Source organism: Mytilus californianus, unplaced genomic scaffold (genome assembly GCF_021869535.1).
Source record: "Mytilus californianus isolate M0D057914Y unplaced genomic scaffold, xbMytCali1.0.p SCAF_9, whole genome shotgun sequence".
Classification (NCBI taxonomy): domain Eukaryota; kingdom Metazoa; phylum Mollusca; class Bivalvia; order Mytilida; family Mytilidae; genus Mytilus; species Mytilus californianus.
Genome location: NW_026262745.1, coordinates 98,135,691 through 98,156,559, shown reverse-complemented (window position 1 = coordinate 98,156,559; position 20,869 = coordinate 98,135,691). Strand labels below are relative to the sequence as shown.

Here is a 20,869-nt window from a genome sequence, read left to right as displayed (position 1 = left end):
TGCAATCAGTAAATGTGCGAGTAATGCAATGGAATAGAAAATAAAAAACAACATCTACCTCAAAACTCCATTTTAATGCAATATTGTCCAAATTAAGAAAATCACTTAACGGAAAAACCTTCAGTTTTAGCGTTTTCATTCGAATGACGTCATATTTTGTAATGACTTTATTGCGCCAAAAGCATTAATGGAATTTCGCGGAATTTTATTTTATCTTGATTTTGTACATTTTTCCGAGCTCTAATGCATTAATTCTTTTCGTTACGCATCAAAATAAGAATAAAGGTTCCGTATTTTTTTCTTAATTGCAATTTTTAAAACAGGAAAATTTGCATAGAGTTTGCACATAGGTTACGACACATGTGTATTTACGTGGGAGGTATATTGTAACAGCCATTATTATGTACATCTGAGTCTGTGCTAAGTATAGATATATCGAGAATTGTATCACGGTGTTGTTTACAAAGCAAAAGAAGCACGTCATATTAGAATAATAAATGAACGATAAAAAATGGTGAGGTTACTGTAGATCAAAGAGAAATTTTAAATATAAGTAAATAGTATTATAAATCTCTGCACAAAAGCCCATGTCTAGAAACTGAAATCTTAAAGACTTATATAGATATGACGCACATTGACCGCTCAAAGTAACCCAATGTGAAAGCAAACAAGTGGATGGTAAATTGTTCATTGCTGAGTTAACATCTTATTTTCACAATATGAAATTAAATAAAACTCCACGCAAAGATTGATTACATTTGTAGCTGTCGAGTTCTATCGACAATTTTGGCCAAAATTAAAGCATATTATATTGAATGTGTCGAACGCATGTTATGAAAAAAAATCTATCTGATACCCAAAAGATAGAATTTATATCATTGATTTAAAAAAAAAGATTGACCCTTTGTCCCTAGATAATTACCGTATAAATACTTTGTTGAATACAGATGTAAAACTTATACCATATACTTTAGCACAAAGAATTTTTAAAAAATCTACCCCAAATCATGTACAGAGATCAAAATGGTTATGTGACATCAGTTTTTTTGGCGTTGATACATTTGTGTGAAGCACAGTTCATAATTCTATTGTGCTGTACGTGTGTACTGTCGTAAATTAATTTGAGGTGTTCGTTGTTATTCTGTGGTTTACATGTTGTAATGTACTATTATATTATTTATTTATGTATTTCTCTGTCTTGAGTGTTCTTGCGTTTATTTGTACTGTATTCCTGTCACGTTATTTAGTCATTTTAGCGATATTTTCAACATTGCCATATAAGCGGGAGGCTTGCCTAGCCATAAAACCAGGTTCAACCCACCATTTTGTCTTATAATGTCCTGTACCAAGTCAGGAATATGGAAGTTGATATCAAATAGTTTTATCAGTCGAAATACTTGCTTGTAAAATAGGAGATTTTAACGATCTGTAAGGGATACAAATAAAATTTAATAAAAAAGCTAATGACTTTCTTTTTAAAAGATCAAATAAGATATGCATTTAATTTTAATGAAAATTTTTGGATCTTTCTATGGACTTAAACTCGATAGAAGAAAAACCGAAGGTATAAGGCTAGGTAAACTTTGCAAAGATAAATTTGAAAGTATCAATTGGAAAGATAAAGTGAAAAGTCGTGGTATTCATCAAGGCCTTAACAAACGAGAATGTGAAACACTAAATATAGAGAAACAGTTTGAAAAATCAGAAAAAAAGGCTAAAATATTGGAAGAAAAGAAAGTTGAGTATCATTGACAGGAGAACTTTAATCAAAACACTAGTTATTCCCAATATAACATATGTTACTTCATTGATAAATCTAAGCAAAGAGACTATATGTCAATTAAAAAAAAATATCTAATTTAATTTTTTATGTAGGGTGGTAGTGCGAAAGTAAAACGCTCAGTGTTAAGTAAAGATTATATCAAAGGGAGATTGAAAATGACGGATATTGATGCATACATTGAGGTTATGAAAATAACTTGGGCTAAAACATTAACTGATGAAACTTGTGCCAGCTGGAAAATCATACCAAACTATTACTGCAGGGAGTTTAGGGATAACTGTTTTGATATTTAAAATGAATCTTAGTTCTCATAAGTCATTAGAAAACCTAAAAAGATTACCTACTTTTTACTTTGAAATCTTGATGTTGGATAAAAAATAGAGAGGGGAAGACAAAAGTACCTGATAATTATAGAGTTATAAGAAAACAAGTTATATGGGGAAATCAATATATAAAGATTCATGGCTAAAGTTTTTATTTTAGTCACAGGGTAAAACAAAACATAATTTTTGTTAATGATGTAATTGATGATAAAGGAAATATTTCTCATAAAGTATTAGATGAACTAAAATAGAAACAAAACTGGATCGATGAATTATGTACTCTTCGAAAAGACTTACTCAAAAAATTAAAGAGTAATATATCAAAACATACTAAAATTAACATATACACGACATTAAAATATTTTTTCATGGATTGTAATACAATCTGGACTAACTTAAGTTCAAAGAAATTTAAAATATTATAATCAGGTCTAATAAATAGCTTCAAGTAGGCTTTTGCTCTTGGAAAAACAAACTATCCTGCGAAAATGTTATTTGTTTTTTCAAAGATAATAGATTGAAATTTTTTAGATGGAAACTATTACATAACATTTTTGCAATCAGCCATAATCTGTATCGTTGAAAAGTAGTCAGTAATGCAAACTGTGAGCTATGTTTCAAATCTGATAACTTAACCATTTCGTCTTTGAATGCATATGGGTTAAAAACTATTGGACATATTAACACAAAACATTTATTTTTTTAATATTGGTGAACAAGTTTTTTGTCTTAAACATTTAAATTCGGATTTAAATTGAAGTTGTTGAATATAATATACTTGATCATATTACAAGTGTTTGCTTTGTGATTTATAAATGCTTTTATTTATTAGAAAAGAGAACTAAATATGCGAATGTGATGTCAGTCCTAAAAAATGGAATTGAAACACAAGTTATATATGATCCGAAAAATTTATTTTTGAGAAAATTTCATAAAGAATCTTAGAAATTTGATTATTTATCTCTTTTGTTAGGGATGGCTTAGTACCACAGTAAACAAATCATGGAAATAAAAGGAAGAAAAATGCTCATCAAGAACTTCTCCTTTCTTCTTTTTTGTTTAAAAAGCAGATATGGTATATCATTCTATGTTTGATGTAATTGAATGATAAGATAGTATATAAAAGTCAATCGTAATACATTCAATAATACTGACCTTTCGATCCAAAAGATTAGAAACCATGGTTTTACTTTCGTTTTTAGAATCCGAAACTTAAAGCTAAACAAAAGACGGTCAAAGATACGTTTCTTTTCCATTGTATCTCAGTCGATATGCCATCAAAAAGTATACATGTTTGTAGAATTACTCTGTAAATTTAAACTAACACGTATAATATATAAATGTATAAGAAGTTTGCTAATGAAAACCCTTGTTTTGATTGGAAATTAACAATACATTGAGAAACCTAAGTGCCATTGGTGTAATGCTAAGGGGCATTGTTAGCAACTATTAATAAAATAAAATATCTGAAGTTGAAAAAAAATCCCATATAAACCTAAAATCTGTAAATCTAGTAAAGGACAGTTATTACCGTTTATATTTTATCTATTTTAAATAAGTTCCTTTGTGTGAATTTAAGCAGTATATCTAGAAAATTCTTGATTATTTAACAAATTAAATATCATCAAGATAAAGATAAGTGTTGTTGAACTTATCATTTATATGGAAGTAAGAGGGTCTTTACTGAGTTTTGCCATTAACTGTGATTCATAACAGTATAAGAACAAGTCTGCTATGAAGGGGCGCAATTGATGCCAAACGGAATCTTACATAATTTTTTTCAATGAGAAAGTTAACAGCTTCGATCATCTCATCATAACTCAAGTAAGTATATCTAGCTTATTTACCTTTCTCATTGAGATAAAAGATTTGATTGAGCTGCTGCAAATATATTTGCAATGAGATTTTTCAAACGACCATTTCATTAAATAGGATAACTTTTGTTTGATATGATTGTGTGAAAGTGTAGTGTAAAGAGTTGAAAAGCCAAAACTGTCATCAGAATTAAAAAGACCATCAAAACACGTAATTTATCTTTAACATCCACATCCAAAGCATTTTGTACATTCCAAAAATAGTTAATATCACTATTTTCGTATTTATATTGCAAACGTGAATGATAAGTATTTTGATAGTAGTTAAGGAACTAGTTAAAATCATTAAAATCATTGAAAGATTAGTTGTAGAACACTTACTAGATGTTTTAATGATTTTTTTGTGAAGTTTTATTTAAAAACAATACATAGTAGGGTCCTTCAAATGTTCAGAAGATGCCTTAAGCTGTGATGTTGATATGAAATGACTGTTAACTATATGACTCTCTGTTGAGCGCACGGACCTGAATATAGAAGAATGTATAATTTCATTCTTAAGAAGTTCCGTGTAGAATTTGCGTCATACCACCACTACATTGTTGGCTGATTTGTCGGCCGGTACAAATACAAACCGCTTTGCAAGTACTTGGAGTTTGTTTCTTATTCTAGAAATAGGTGTATTGTCTTCTCTTTTATTTATTTCTAAATTATTTTCAATGTATTTATTTCGAATATCCACAACATTCATACATTTATTTAAATAAGAAGCAAGAGAATTTTTATCAGATTTTCCCCATGTACATCAATTATTAATATACGATGAAAAAGCGTCTTTTATTATCTGTCGAATCTAGTTTAGATTATCAGTATTATACCAACTTCACCTGCATATACATTTCCCTACTCATCCGGTATCCAAGAGCTCACAGCTGCTACCAAGACTTTATAAAACGTCGCCAACTTCTGAGCAGAAAGTTGAAGAACCAGGGTTATGTCAAAGAACGTCTCGTCCTTTTTCTAAAAACAAGTTAGGCGGAAGATACCAAGACTTTGTTGATAAATATTCCGTATCAACTTCACAAATAATACATGATGGTCTTCTAGTATAGTTTAAACTTTTACTGTCTAGTCCATTTTTGGTAAAATCCTTTTGGGATGGCTCGATAGTTATACATCCCGTCATTGTGATATTGTGCTATAGTAATTTTTGTATTCTTGTCAATATAACGGAATTTTCTGCGACTGTCATACGAGGGAGATGTTTAGCTAGCTATAAAACCATTTTTAATCCACCATTTTCTACATAAGGGAATGCTTGTACCAAGTCAGGAATATGACAGTTGTTTTCCATTCGTTTGACGTGTTTGAACTTAAGGATGAATGGGAAAATAGAAATATGGTAATTCTTGGTATTCGTCCGACCGTCAGGAAAACCCTTGCCAAAATTGGGCGTCCGTTTGGTTTAGCGGGATGTTAAAGTATGCATCCCCGTCAGGTCACAATGGGGATGTTAAAACCTATGCCGCGTGTAGTTAGAGTGCCTCGCTCTCTGCACGCTAAGAACTCTTGCAACAACTCTTATCGGGTTCGTAGACGGCCTGTTGCAAGGCAAAATGTCTCTCCCTATCCAATATACACTCATTTTCCCGTGGAAGTCCACATTTCTCCGACCTTCATCCCAGACGGCCTTTACTACGGGACCTACTTATTGTATTTATTGTTAATTTGTTCTCGTCCTAAACATCTTTAAAATATTTGCCATTGGACGTTAAGCAACTTATAATTATTATTATATTTGTATAAGTACGAGATATGTATTTCCATATCAACTGACAAATTGAACAGTATGAACTGAAAATAAACTACCCATATTGATTGTTATGACTATGTTGCATGTCATATCATGTCATGTCTTATGTTTCTAATACATATATTTTGCTTTTTAAGGAGGATTTGCTCATATTACTTGTCATAAAAGAAAGTCTGATGGGACCACAGAGAATATAATCCCCCCAAACGACATCCCTAGCGCAGGAATATCTATCGATGACGCCTTTTACATCTTATTATGTGAGATATGTGGACCACAATTAATGGAAAATTTCAAAACAGTTGAACTCGAGGACTATTTTGATTTATTCCAAGACTTTGAAAGAAAGAAACGAAACACACGATGGAAGCAAAATAGCAAGTTTGTTGTTACGCTTCCAGTATCGTTAATTGATATGATGTTCAAAAGGGGAAAAAGATTCGAGACAGAGATAGAAAAATCTCCCCATACAGGAAATGTGATATACGCGAAAGGAAAACTAATTATTTCTCTCAAAACAATCAAAAGTCTCTTTCATCAAACAATAAATGTACTTATGAAACACATTACAATCATGCAGAAAGTCCCAAAGGTATCAGATGTAAACATGATTGTTATGGTTGGTGGATTTTCTGAATGTGAATTAGTGCAAGATGCCCTGTGTAATAAGTTTGGAAAGTCTGTAAGTTTAATCATGTCAGAGGAGGCTGAACTTGATACTATGAAAGGAGCAGTACTGTATGGTTTTCAGCCAAATGTAAGTAGTTTTATAGTAGTATATGGTTTGTATTTGTCTACAATTTTTCCTTAAATGATACTTCATATTGTTTTAGCTAGTATAGTGAATTAAATGCACCATAATTAAACAAAGGCAGGTATGGTTAGTTAATGAAAGAACTGCAGAAGTCATAACTAAAAGCAAGTATCATGTCATAGACAGTTTGATATTCGTGAAGGGAAGAATTAATGTGAACTCTCGAGGTATTTGTTGTAATATTTCTGAATTGAAAGAAAACATATTTCAGAGATCGACATACTAAGATATAATAAGGTATAGTTTATAAGATAATATACTATCGAGTTGAAAATAGAAAAGGTGGCTTATTACTTGTCAACCATAAGCAGTTACAAAAAAGTCAAGAAAAAGCTCTGCATCTGCGTTTACTGTTTTCATATGATAATATAAAGATAAACAGATGTGATATGATTGCAAATGAGACAGCTATCTACAATAGTACAAATGAAGTTGATGTAACCTTTAACAATGAACAAACCCATACCGTACAGTCGACTTAAAACGCACAGACATAAAAAATGTAAAACAATTCAAACGAGACAACCTACAATTTACGAAAAACCAAATATGACAAACACGGACAAACGACTACCACTGAAATACAGGCTCCTAACTTGGGACAGGTACATCAAGAATGTGTCGAGGTTAAACATGTATGTAAGTGACCAACCCTCTCCTTGACCTGGGGTAGTGTGGTAACTGCACAACATAAGAAACAAACTGTACAAACCAGTTGCAATAAGCTTAACTCAAAAATCGGTACGAGACAAAACAACTAACGTAAAACCCAATGGACACAAAGCACCAAAATAAGAGTACTAACAGTCACTAAAAGCTACTTCAAAGGCAATTACATCTAATAAATAAATCATGTTCTCCCAGAATAATCAATCAGTATACATCTAACGGATTTAGTTTACAGATGTCATAAACAGTCTGATCCTATGATTTTTTTCTATTCTGAGAAACGCACCACTTTCTGCAATGCCAGACTATAAGTAAACATTATCAACAGGATGTAGGATGATGAGCTCCCATAACTGCACACAGACAGCAATATATATTTAGTTATGCCCTATATTTGTTATGTTACAAATATATTAGAATTTATACTTGTGTATATTTCAATTGATATCTTATAGTGTGTCTTTCTATGTTATAATATTATACTACTGTTTCAGGTTAGGGTGAAGGTTGGCGCCTGTTAAAACGTTTAAACACGCTGCGTTTGTTTGCACCTGTTATAACTCAGGAACCTATTGTTCAGTGGTTGTCGTTTGTTGATGTGGTTCATAAGTGTTTCTCGTTTCTCGTTTTTTTTTTAATAGATTATACCGTTGGTTTTCCTGTTTGAATTTTTTTACACTAGTCATTTTGGGGCCCTTTATAGCTTGCTGTTCGATGTGAGCCAAGGCTCCGTGTTGAAGGCCGTACTTTGACCTATAATGGTTTACTTTTTACATATGTGACTTGGATGGAGAGTTGTCTCATTGGCACTCATACCACATCTTATTTCTTATGTGGACATTAATTAAAATATTAAATAAGAAAGATCTATGGATATGAATAATAAAAAAAGATTTAAAAAAGCGTCCTTTTTTCTAGCCAAGTTGAATGGTATGTTCGTGTTTTTGGAAGACAAAAATTATAAAATAAATATTGTTTCAACAATGGAACTAATTCAAGAATATGACAGTTGTGTTCTACTAATGTAAAGTCATTTAAAATGTATTCTAAGCATAGAAGTTGCAAGACAAATTGCAATCTTAGATAATAAAGTGATTTACATCTAAACCTTGGTTTGTTCTTTTTCAGTTTAATAAGAAGTATTTCTGTTCAAGTTGTTTTGCATGGAATATACAATGTAACACAAAATATCACGATGTCTAAGGAAAAAAGTGTATTATAAGTATATAATTTAATGTTAACTAAATGAACCAGTTTAGATGCATGTTTTGTGTTTAGTATATTTAGAAAGGGAGATACATGACTCTTTTAAACGCAGTTACTCAAACTGTCTTGAATAAAAATTCTAGTCTGACCATCAACATATATATTCCTCAAATCAGTTAATGTTCAGATGACACGTGACCTAATTGTAATTGCGTTTTAGTTAGTCTCCAATACAGTATGACTTCTTAATATGACTAAGAGAAGTATTTCATTGCCAAATTATGTTTGCTAAGGTTCTGCAGGTTACTCACAAGTAACCTACTTGAAGCTTTTGTCTTACTTCCTTGAGGCTTGAATCAATTTAAGGTTTGTCTTCCTGTTATTTTATGAACTGCAATGGAATAATTCATGTCGTACTTGCAATTAGACGCAGATAGACCTAAGTGTATAAATTTAGTCATTATTCTTGAAAATAGTGACATTCAGTCAGTCGTTCAGACTTTTACCATGTTCACAAATCATAATGAAATAAGAAAACTTAAAAAACAATTGTTTAGAGAACCATTGAAAGGCTTTCCACTAAAATCAAATTACTTTGATAGCTTATATCACACTGATTCTGAAAATATAAAATGTGTTGAATTTATAACGAAATAAGAAATATAATAAACAACTTCTGGTGAAATCAAAGTGACTAAATGTCATATAAAAGCTTATTTCAAGCTGATTAAAAAAAACACAAGGTTTTTATATACTTCAATACGGGAGATACGTTGCTTCTTCTGGTTAAAGAAATTTCATTTCCGGTTTCATATGAATTGTTACTTCACACTGATTGCTAAATTATATAGTTTTAGCTACTTTAAGTTAAAATAAATGCAAAAAGTAATTACTTTCGGTTTACAGAAGACCATTTTGAACGTCATATGTCTGCAACCTAATGCAATAGACCATATGACTGTTACATATACCCATATAAAGTTATAGCAAGGGTCAAAATCTAGAACATCAAATCAAGCTTTGGCCTTGAGTTCAAATTCCATGTTCTAAAGCACGGACCTCAAATCAATAGATATTAGGTCTCTACTATATATATGATTACTGAGATATATCTCCATACAGCTAATTTTAAACATGAGAGTGGAGAACATGCAATTAAAGGTCAATGTTCCATTTCAATCAAAAATTATGTGTTACGACATGTCGAAATTTACAATTTATTAACAACATTTTGTCGATATCTTATACTTTGACTTTTGTGTAGCAAAAATAAGAAAACAAAATTAACAATATGATCTTGACTTCATTTGCTTTTTTTGTGGGGACCAAGAACCTCAAATCAAAAGACACTAGGGTCTATCACTTAACAGTTGCAAATACATATCACTTATTTCAAATACATAATAACTGTCATTAGGAGTCTTCGGATCGCATTGGTCAAAATAATTCAAGACACCATGATAATGGTAAAATAATTTTGTCGTTATCTTTTATGATTTCGAAGGTGTAGTGAACACAAGAAAAACAGTGGGAGATATCTATTACAAAGAAAAAAGTACTTGGTTCAACAGTGTCAGTTTAATATATATAAACTGTTCCTTACAATACATCATATATCTAAGCTACATCTTCCGAAAAAAAAGTAACGCAATAAAAGAATTTGGCAGAAGAAAAAAAAATAATAATCAGAAAAAAAATCAAAAAGTCTTTCCATGGAAAGTAAGAAGACCTAATTAGATATTCAAAGTTGCATATATCTTACATAAATTACCATCAATATCTTTTAAACTATTTTTATACCTTGACTAACAAGACAATAACTGCATGATTAATATTGGTATTTAACCCTTTTTAGATTATATCATTTATTTAGACAACATGACTTCTATCTTTGCATGACTTGGTAACTTATATAGTCTGCACTGATTCCGATTTGCTTTCTTAATTGTTAAGGGAACTGTCTTTTTTTTTTTGTGTTACGTGTTTGATTTTGCTATTGTTTCATCTTTAAAGAGCCGAAGAGCGTAATTACTAGTATTGTAATTGACTTTCATGTATGCATGATCTTGAATGTTAAGGATGAGTCATTTTCGGAATGAGGCATGAGGCTCAAGACGATGTATTTACTTACCCATTCAGTTTGGAGAGATTAATTTGCCCACCCCATAATTTGTTTGCATATAAAAACCTGTGAATTAAGATTGACACAGATAACATTGCCGTATTAACAGCACAGTATAGCTATGTCATTGCCATAGTCAGGGTTTTGACCTGTGTAAATTGAGATGTCTTGCTGCACACTGCGAAACAAATGTTATTGTTGTATCTTCTTCAGTTTCAGGATCTATTACCAGAATGACTCCCCAATCCAAGTAATGTTTGGATTGGAGCCTTTTATCAGTTTTTGATGAACCTGTAAAAAATCCTTTTATAAAGGTTTTTAACCCAAATTACTGATTGATATATATATAATGAAAAGAAGTGTGTATACTATTTTTGCATAAAAAAAGGAATGAAAAGCGTGTGACGAATGCCGGTGTAAATCAGCAGATTTTAAAATTGTGCGTTATAATTATTTGTTTATGATTTCTTAATTCTTTAAAAAGATTTAGTAATAAAAACTTGCATTTCAAAAATAATCTATGAATATTTACGTTTACATCATAAACTGATCTAAAATCGGTAATATAAACCTATAGAGTGATGAGCATTTTTATAAGTGTCCTTTAATTTTGAATACTGCATAAAAAGTCACAAAGTAGAATGAAATTGTTTTTGTTTTGATTGAAAAGCTGTTACACTGTTTATTTTGGTGAAATAAAATTAACATAGAGGCCTAATTGGTAACTTTTCTAATTACAAACCAAAAATTATAAAATCATGATCAAAGTTCGTAAATATCATATACTAACATTCATCCAGACAAAAATATATTGATTTGAAAAAATGAATTTTTAAGAAATTTTACTACTATTATATAGAAGTCAAACCAGTGGTAGGTTAAGCTAGCTATAAAATCAGATTTAAACCACCATTTTCTTCTTGTCCAAAGTCAGGAACATGACAGTTGTTTTCCATTCGTTCATTTGGTTGATAAAGTCTAACGGTTCATTTTGTCAGTTTTTATGGACTTCCCACTTTATGAATTAACTTTGAAGTTCGGGATTTTTTTTTTTACTTTTTTATATATTTGTTCGAGTGATATCAGTAATAAGCCTATGACAGTCGGACAATATACTTGACGACTTGAATCGCATGAAAATCTTAGTGACTGAACAAAATATCGATTTCCAATTCCAATTTATGTACATAAAATGTATTTAAATTACTATTCATTAAAGACATTAACACAAAAAAAGCAATCATCAAATACTACAAATATGAATAAATGTCTATGTAGGCAACAGTACTTTATCGATGTTAAACTCATAAACTTACACTTAAGAAATCGCATGTACTTCAAAATTACAAAGACTAGTTTCTTCTACAGGTTAACTTTCCCCTGCTATGCATGCATCAACCACCATGCAATCCAAAGTCAGTGAAATGTTATAATCTGTTAATGCACTTTGTTAAAAAAAAACGCATGACATATTTTTGTGCGTAATATCCAGTTGCAAGTGTTGCATGCCTGTTTGTCTTGCAATATGTTGGTCAACCTGGATCAATTGCAGAAAATTTTGAATGCCACTTGAAAATGAGGGTATAATGCACAGAAATTAAAGCCTACAACAGGTCACATATGGACCCTTAAAAGAGTTTTTGAAATTGTTCTGAACGTGAAGAGAGCATGGCACACTTTTAAACGAGGAATAGGATTTAACGTTACCATTCAGACCGGACGTGACTTTGAGTTTATACATCCAAAAGGATGCCCTACATTGGCTAGGGTTTTACTGTCGGTCGGATGAAGAACAACTTTAGTCTTAGATACATGATTTTTTTAATTAGTTTATATTGGCTTTGCATTAGCTGTCAGTAACTGCGAGTACTTTCAGATCTGTACCTAGTGTCTTGTTGTTAGGGATGAGGGATGGATATATATCCTGCCTCGTCCTGTCTGTGTTTTTGTTAAATGTTTGTCTTTGTATCGGTCTGATGAGTTTAGCCTTTTTCAACTGATTTTGATAGTTTGTTCTTATGTTGTGCTGTTACACCACTGTCCCAGGTTAGGAGGAGGTTTGAGCGTTCACAACCATGTTTAACCCCGCCAAATTCTTTATGTGCCTGTCCCAAGTTCAGTGGTTCACGTCTGTCATATTTGTGTTTCGTAAATTGTTTTGTTATAAATATGGCCGCTAGTTTTCTCAATTGAATTGTTTCATATTTCTTTTTTATGTCGGGTCCGTTAATAGCCGACTATACGGTAAAGGTTTTTCTCATTGTTGAAGGCCGTACGATTGCCTATAATTGCTTCTATCCACTTTTTTTTTAAACTTTTGGGGATAGTTGTCTCACTGGCAATCATACCACATCTTCTTATTTTTATAAGGGATGAACATAATTCTATACCCCAGTCGACAATTGGCAAAAAATTGATTGGGGTGACCCGAAATCAAGCAGTTTTGGTTGATTCGAAATGTGTTTAGAGTGGGGCTAAATAATCACAGAAAAACTACTTTGATTCATGTAATATTCACTGAATCGTTTCTCTAGGATGATAATTGTGGTATTGGAAATATCATATCTGAACAAAAACTTTGTTTCAAACAACTTTTTTTTTCAAATGAACTTTAAGTAAGCAAAACTCAAATTAATTTATCAACTCTGCTTCACCAGGAATATCTGTATTTGCTTTTCTTGGTCGTTCTGCTATCATCGCATGTAATTTTAGGAATGCTTAAATATTGAGCATAGACGGATAATCTGCCCTTAGTTGACGATCCCTTAAACTCATACATAACAAGGTAAAATGACAAGACAATTACAAAACTATCATGTACAACTTTCGGGGATAATTTTTAATCAATCCACCATTGAAAGTATAGTATATAAGTTAAAACAAAAATATATATGTTTATAGGCAAGTGCAGATTTTTTCTTGAACAGACTCAGTAAAATGCATGCAGAGGATTTCAAGGACTTAATATCTAAAGGATATTATGCCTCTTATGAAAACCGTGTTTATTTGGCTGGAGCTTGTAATATTGGTAAAAGTTCATTGGCAAGCATTCTGATAGGTGACGATGTTCCTAAAAAATGGTACTCTACTGATGGCTTGGTGATACACTTTGGACGAAATGGAATACATCTTGAAGACAAAAAGATGATACCACTTATTAAATGTGAGTACTGTATTTAAACAACTGAATTCTGCCCGAAATATATGGAGTATAAAAAGTATTTCAGCATGTTTATGCGTCTGCCAAACGGCAATAAAACAGAAAGTCTTAATCATAAGACAGACATTAATTTTTTTAGCTTAGACAAGTACATGCGGTAGGATGAAACTAGTTTTCCATATCATAACCTTTAAATCATCATAATAATTAATCGCGATCAATACATATTTGACATATCAAAAATTAACGACCTGTAAACTGTAAATTACCCTATTTTTGACATGTTAAGCTCTTATGTCTGTTTGTATTGTTCACACTATGCTGTCAATGTAAAGGAATTGTATGCAACTGTCATACAAGTGAGAGGTTTGGCTAGCTATAAAACCAGGTTTAATCTACTATTTATTACATAAGGAAATGCATGTACCAAGTCAGTTGTTTTCCATTCGTTTGATGTGTTTGGACCTTTATTTTTGCCATTTGATAAGGGACTTTCCGTTTTGAATTTTCCTTGGAGTTCGTTTTTTTTTTTTTTTTTTTTTTTTTTGTTATTTCTATTTCTCACACGTTGAACTATTACGGTATTTCCTGTTGCCATGTTCTGAAATGATTAAAGACAGCCGATTTTGGAGGAGGAATTTTTACTGTAGTTTCAGTTTGTCGGTTATCTTGCTGTCAACGTAAATAGTATGCATGTTACGATACAGGGGAAATTTTTAATTTTGTTCAGGAAGACACAGCAAAAAAAAATGTATTTGAGAATCCGAATATAAAATGTTGCACTTAAGTACTCGTTGTCATCCCCGAAAATTTTACATAGTTAATCTAATACTGAAATTGTAACACTTTTACTCTTTGACGCAGAAGATTAGATGCATATTTTGATAGCAACTTTGATTTGGACTTCGAAAAGCAATTCGGTCAAGAGGTATCAACTGTATATTTATAAAATGTACATTTTTTCCAAAAAATGTTTTTTACCAAACATGTACCTTTCTTTCAATCAGGTTAAAACAAATTTTTAAGATTTCATTATTATTCTTAAATAAGTCGTATTGTTTTGATATCTACAAGACCTATCGTTAGAGGCCAGTGTTTTCCGATTATGGTATATAGTTTAGTTGTACATTTTTGTAACATGATTCTTTGCGATAGAAAAGTTTCAAAGCACTGGCAATAAAAATATACACAAATCTATTAATAATGTTATAAGAGCGTCTTGAAAATACATATAAAAATATGTTCAAAACTGAGTTATTGCCTGTCACTTTGAAGTCTGAACTTTTTGTTTTTGGTCATATATAGCTCGATAGTTAACTATGGAGTTTTTACAAAGAATAACAAGTTAAAATTCCGAACTCCCAATTTCTAAAAATAACCTTTTCTTATGTCAGATCTGTTGAACAAAATTTGAGGAAATGATATTTCGTCTCCATTCTTTTTGCAACCCATTTTTTTCGGTCATATTTAATTTTTTTTTTACTTTTATTAATGTATTTGTGAATTGGTTTATTTATCTAATTCTTTGTGCATTTTGATACAAGGTACATTTACAAAATTTGAACAGGTAGTATTCAAACAGAAATATAATTTAAAACTTGTCAGAATCGAACAATTTGCTTATCATGCAAAATCACTTTATAAATTTGTTGCGTCCGCAGCTCTTTTCTGGATTGACCTTTATCATGAACGCTCATACCCAAAATATAGAAGCAACTTGTAAATTTTGAATGGTTTACTGGGGGACTGTTATAAAAAGGTATTATACAACTTGCCAGTATATTGGGTATACTTATTTTTAGCAATGTATATTATCACTAAAAGATTGTTAAGTCAATATAATAAGTTCTGTGCTTCTGTATTGAATCATATGCAATAAAAAAAATAGTAATTGACATCTCATCTTTCTTGGATATTCTTTATCTGTATCAAACATTTTGTTTTGCTAAAACAGATGAAATAAAATTATTTAATATGCTTGGCTCGATGATATTACAATAATTAAATTTGCAAAACTAAACGATTTTTGCTTTTTTTTTACAGCTGACACAAACATTCTGCGAAAACTGTTATTAGGAAACCCTAATATAGAAGCTAGACAGATGGAGAGCAAACAATCTATTGTATCTACCAATATCCAGAATCGTGTTCCAGAACAAAGTAAGATGGATCATGATCTTAGCAGACCATCTGAAAAAGTAGCTAAATCCAACTCGGCTAAAAAACAAACACATCAAACAGCTGCCCAACGAGAACCTAGATCATCAAAAGGATACAAGCGACAAGAGGCTTCACAGCGCAAAGATTCGAAAGGAGGGGCGATTCCAAAGTCTACTCTACCACAAATAAAACAACAAACAGCTACTTCTATTCAAAGTAATGTTTTACAAGAGATAAGAGATGGTACATATAAGATAAGAGTAGCCCCATCAGATTTGGTGGACTTTGGTGGACAAAGATCGTTTGATATGACACACCAATTGTTTATTCAACATAAAGGAACGTTTGTTCTGATGTTTGATGGGAGATATGGGTTGCATTCCAAACTTAAAGAATATCAAGAAGGTTCCATAACTGCAAAAGGTATACTTTAACTTTGAAAATTCAAGAAAAAATATTCATAAAAAGTTAGTTTGTCATATTATCTAAATCAAATAGAAACCGTTATTATACAATTTACCCACTATAATCATGGGAAAGTTTGTTGTGGAAAATCAAATACCGAACGAAATAAACTTTAACCAAATGAAAAACAAGTCAATGTAAAGTTGAAAGTATTCCAATAGCGGAGAAGAACACAAAAAGAATTCAATAGCATACACAAAGTTGATAATTAATTGATTGTTGTTTGCTTAATGTCCTGTGGTAAATACTTCATGACAAGAATAAATCAGTAATGAATACCATAGGTAGATCCTGTAATAAGGGGTTCGACAGAAGACGGGAAATTTGGAATGCCACAGGAAAATGAGGGTATATATGATCAATCTTAAATAAATAATCACTTGTTATTCACTATCTTTCAGATGAAAAAACACGTTATTGTTTGACTGTTTGAAATCTGGAATTGTGACAGTGTTCAAATACGCTAAACAATAATTTAAACGAAAACTTAAATGTGATATTTAAAGATATCCCCTTATTTCAAATAGTGTTTTTCTATTAAGTTTTTACTAAAAAAAGGTAGTAGCTAACTGATAATCTCTTCTGAAATATCACGGAACGGTAAAATCACAAAAATACCGAACTCCGAGGAAAATTCAAAACGGAAAGTCCCTAATCAAATGGCAAAATCAAAAGCTCAAACTCATTAAACGAATGGATAACAACTGTCATATTCCTGACTTGGTACATGAATTTTCCAATGTAGAAAATGGTGGATTAAACCTGGTTTTATAGCTAGCTAAAACTCTCACTTGTATGACAGTCGCATAAAATTCCATTATATTGACAATGATGTGTGAACAAAACAAACAGACATAATATATAGTTCGTTCTTATGTTGTACCGTAACACCACTGTCCTAGGTTAGGGGGAGGGCTGGGATCCCGCTAACATGTTTAACCCCGCCACATTCTGTTTGTATGTGCCTGTCCCAAGTGAGGAGCCTGTAATTCAGTGGTTATCGTTTGTTGATGTGTTACATATTTGTTTTTCGTTCATTTTTTTGTACATAAATTAGGCCGTTAGTTTTATCGTTTGAATTGTTTTAAATTTGTCATTTCGGGGCCTTTTATAGCTGACTATGCGGTATGGGCTTCATACATTGTTGAAGGCCGTACGGTGACATATAGTTGTTAATTTCTGTGTCATTTGGTCTCTTGTGAAGAGTTGTCTCATTAGCAATCATACCACATCTTCTTTTATATATAATAGGTAAAAATGTCAAAATAGGGGTACAACAGTGTAAGATTGGTGTACCATTTTGAATGAATGAACATAGCCTTTTTCTGGCTTTTTAATGAAATGTTTCTGATGTACTTAGTGATTTCATAGCTTGAATTTTTGTTATGCTGAGCTGAATAAATTAATCTACATACACTCGAAAATTAGTAAAAGTCAACTTTATATATCAAACAAATGCTCCAGTTAGGTTAACAACTGATGTGTAGACATTATGGTATGCGGCAGATGTGGCCGATTTATATTTTTGATTAAATCGTTATGTCATCTTTTCATACGGTTCATCCGTTGCTTTTTTTTATGCTCAAACTTTCAAATTTATCCTATACATATAGGTTTTTATTTATTGTGAATAGTGATAACACCGATAATGAATATTGAGTATTAAAAAAACCATTTCGATACTATTAATCTGTCATCCATTCCATTATGTCTCATCACACAAGCATTGATTAATATAAAACATTAGTTCGTAGTCAGCTCTTATACTTTTTTCACTACAAAACTAACTACTTCTAAGTGTAATGATATCTCACATGACTCTTAAACTATATGAGTATTTTCTATCTTAAATTTTTACTATTCTTCACTCGAAAAGAAAACAATATTTGCAATTTCAGATATTCTTCTTCATTGGGTGACTTCTATTCTGATCTACTGTGGAGAGGGTGACAACACAATGCCAATGATACTCTTTGCTGCAACCCATAGTGACAGTTTTCGTGCGGTGAGTTTAATACTAAATTTTGTATTGTTCCCATAGCGGAAATTGGTCCATCATCTTTCCAATGTTCAGAGCCCTCGATCACATGGTCAAATGGGCTAATTTGATACTGGTATACTTTCTTTTTAGTCGAATGAAGCCTGTCCTTGTCGGTTTCTTCTTAGGTTTAACATAGTACATGATAAATAGCGGCATGTGCGCCCTTCTTAAGATTTGCACCATGTTTCTGTGACACCATGGCAACTTCTTTATCATATGAGATGAGTGATATTTTTTTATGTACAGCGCTTTCAGCCGTCGTATCAGATTATGGACGTTTCTTTGTGGTAGCGTAGCGAACATATTGTTTAAGACGTTGCATCATCATAATAAACGTGTTGGGAGCATACTATTTTCACTTTGGTTTAACAAAGGCTTGTATATTCCTAACTTGCTTATAAAAAACTTTAAAATATAAACAGAAAAATAAACAAATACACAAATTTACAACGATCAATTGCAAATTGCCATTGACCAGGGCCAATTGTCTGATATGTACTCTGACCCTTTGGACCAAAACAGTGGGAGATCTTCATGACATACTGTTAATGATTAGGAAAAAAACACTTATTCATGCAATTTTAAGCATTAATGGGCACTTTGTCTTAAGTTCAAATAAAGTGGCAGTCATTAATGTCAAACTATACCTTATCCTGACTTGCACTGAAAAATTCAATTTACCTTTAATTGCCTAATTTAGCGTTCTGGTATAGGGAAGTTTGGTAGTACAAAAACAGGTACTTCTGATCTAAACAACAGGGCAAATGTGCCTTCCTATTATAATGTCATATGTTGTTTTATTTTATTATTCAAAATTAACTTTCAACAAAGGTCCTACAGTAATCAAAAGTCCTTAAGTTTTCATACAATACCAAAAAGTAAAATACCGAACTCCGGGGAAAATTCAAAACGAAAAGTCCCTAATCGAATGGCAAAATCAAAAGCTCAAACACATTAAACGAATGCATAATAACTGTTACATTCTTGACTTGGTACAGACATTTTCTTATGTAGAAAAGGGTGGATTAAACCTGGTTTTAAAGCTAGCTAAACCTCTCACTTGTATGACAGTCGCATATAATTCCATTATATTGACAACGATGTGTGAACAAAACAAACAGACATAATAGGTAAAAATTTCACAAATAGGGATTCAGCATTCAACATCCCATATGTAGGCGAAGTTGGTATAATGCTACTAAGGTGGGGGAATTTAATAATTTCAAAATTAAAATTGTCTCGTTTTTCATAGATTCTGGTATTGAGATTTCAAATTCAACCAAAACATTTACTTATTGACAAAGTTACAGCAATGTGTATGAACTATTTTGTTTTAAAATGTAATATTTTCTTGTATGTTCTTTCTGACAGGGCCCGAATTAGTGGTTTTATACCATTACATCAATCGATCAAATTTACCATGAATAGTAATGAGAAACAACTTTGTTTTGTTGACATCCTAATTTTAGCAGACGGGGTAGCATAACACACCTCTATTGTAAAGATATTGAAACTCATTAATATTATATATACATTGCGTTTTTGTTAAAATATACTTTTACACTTTTTTGGTCTTTTAGAAAATGTTGTTTGTGCTGTATTTAGACCTCTCTAACAAGAAATTTGTTCTGCATGCACACGTATAAAAATTGCGGTTTTTATCCAACGCAATCATAGGTTTGAACGTTGTTTTCAATTTAGACTTGTTTATATAAATATATTCAATTTAGACTTGCTTATATATATATATATATAACCATCCTATCCATTACATACAGAGAGACTTAAACGCATCAATACGTGAAAAAAGACTAAGAGATTTGAAACATTATTTTTGCAAACAAGTTGCTAAAAAATCTCAATACTTTAGCATTAATCAGATCAGTGGGCGTTTCATAGGTACGAACGTTGTTTTCAATTTAGACTTGTTTATATTTTTTCGTTTGGGCTTGTATTATATTTGCCTCCTGGTTTATATGATCCGTTCATCCTATTTTGACTCCTCAAAATTCAAGAGTCTATCCCAAATTGAGGTAAATTATGTGGCCTTCCAATAACCGTTTCGATTCCTAACATCACTGAAGAGACATTAATTGTCGAAATCCGGATATGGTGTACAAAAAATCTTTGCACCTTTGTTTGCGGTATACCATCTTTGCCGCAAGTTTATTGTTTTCTGTTTGGTATTAAATTTATAGTTAAGATCCATTTATTACACTTTGTGATCCGTTTATCTGGCAATCGCCAATGGCAGTCAGCAGGGTTTAAGAACATTTGTTGTTCGACCTGTTAGTCAATTGCGTTTTTGTTAAAATATACTTTTTCACTTTTTTGGTCTTTTGGAAAATGTTGTTTATGCTGTATTTAGAACCCTCTAACAAGAAATTTGTTTTCCATGCACACGTATAAAAATTGCGGTTTTTATCCAACGCAATCATAGGTTTGAACGTTGTTTTCAATTTAGACTTGTTTATATATATATATTCAATTTAGACTTGTTTA

The 20,869-nt window shown here is 31.5% G+C and overlaps 2 protein-coding genes across 3 annotated transcripts in view; one reads left to right on the top strand and one right to left on the bottom strand.

Moving 5' to 3' along the window:
• The window catches only part of LOC127715520 (uncharacterized), a 248,440-nt gene that overhangs the window by 123,288 nt on the left and 104,283 nt on the right, over positions 1-20,869 (bottom strand). The window lies entirely within an intron of this gene.
• Positions 1-20,869, top strand: part of LOC127715518 (uncharacterized) — a 63,952-nt gene that overhangs the window by 22,792 nt on the left and 20,291 nt on the right. Inside the window, exons 2-5 of the mRNA XM_052221575.1 lie at positions 5,868-6,487; positions 13,443-13,704; positions 15,745-16,284; positions 18,225-18,331. Coding sequence (XP_052077535.1) covers positions 5,868-6,487; positions 13,443-13,704; positions 15,745-16,284; positions 18,225-18,331 — 1,529 coding nt within the window. The remainder of the gene's footprint in view (positions 1-5,867; positions 6,488-13,442; positions 13,705-15,744; positions 16,285-18,224; positions 18,332-20,869) is intronic.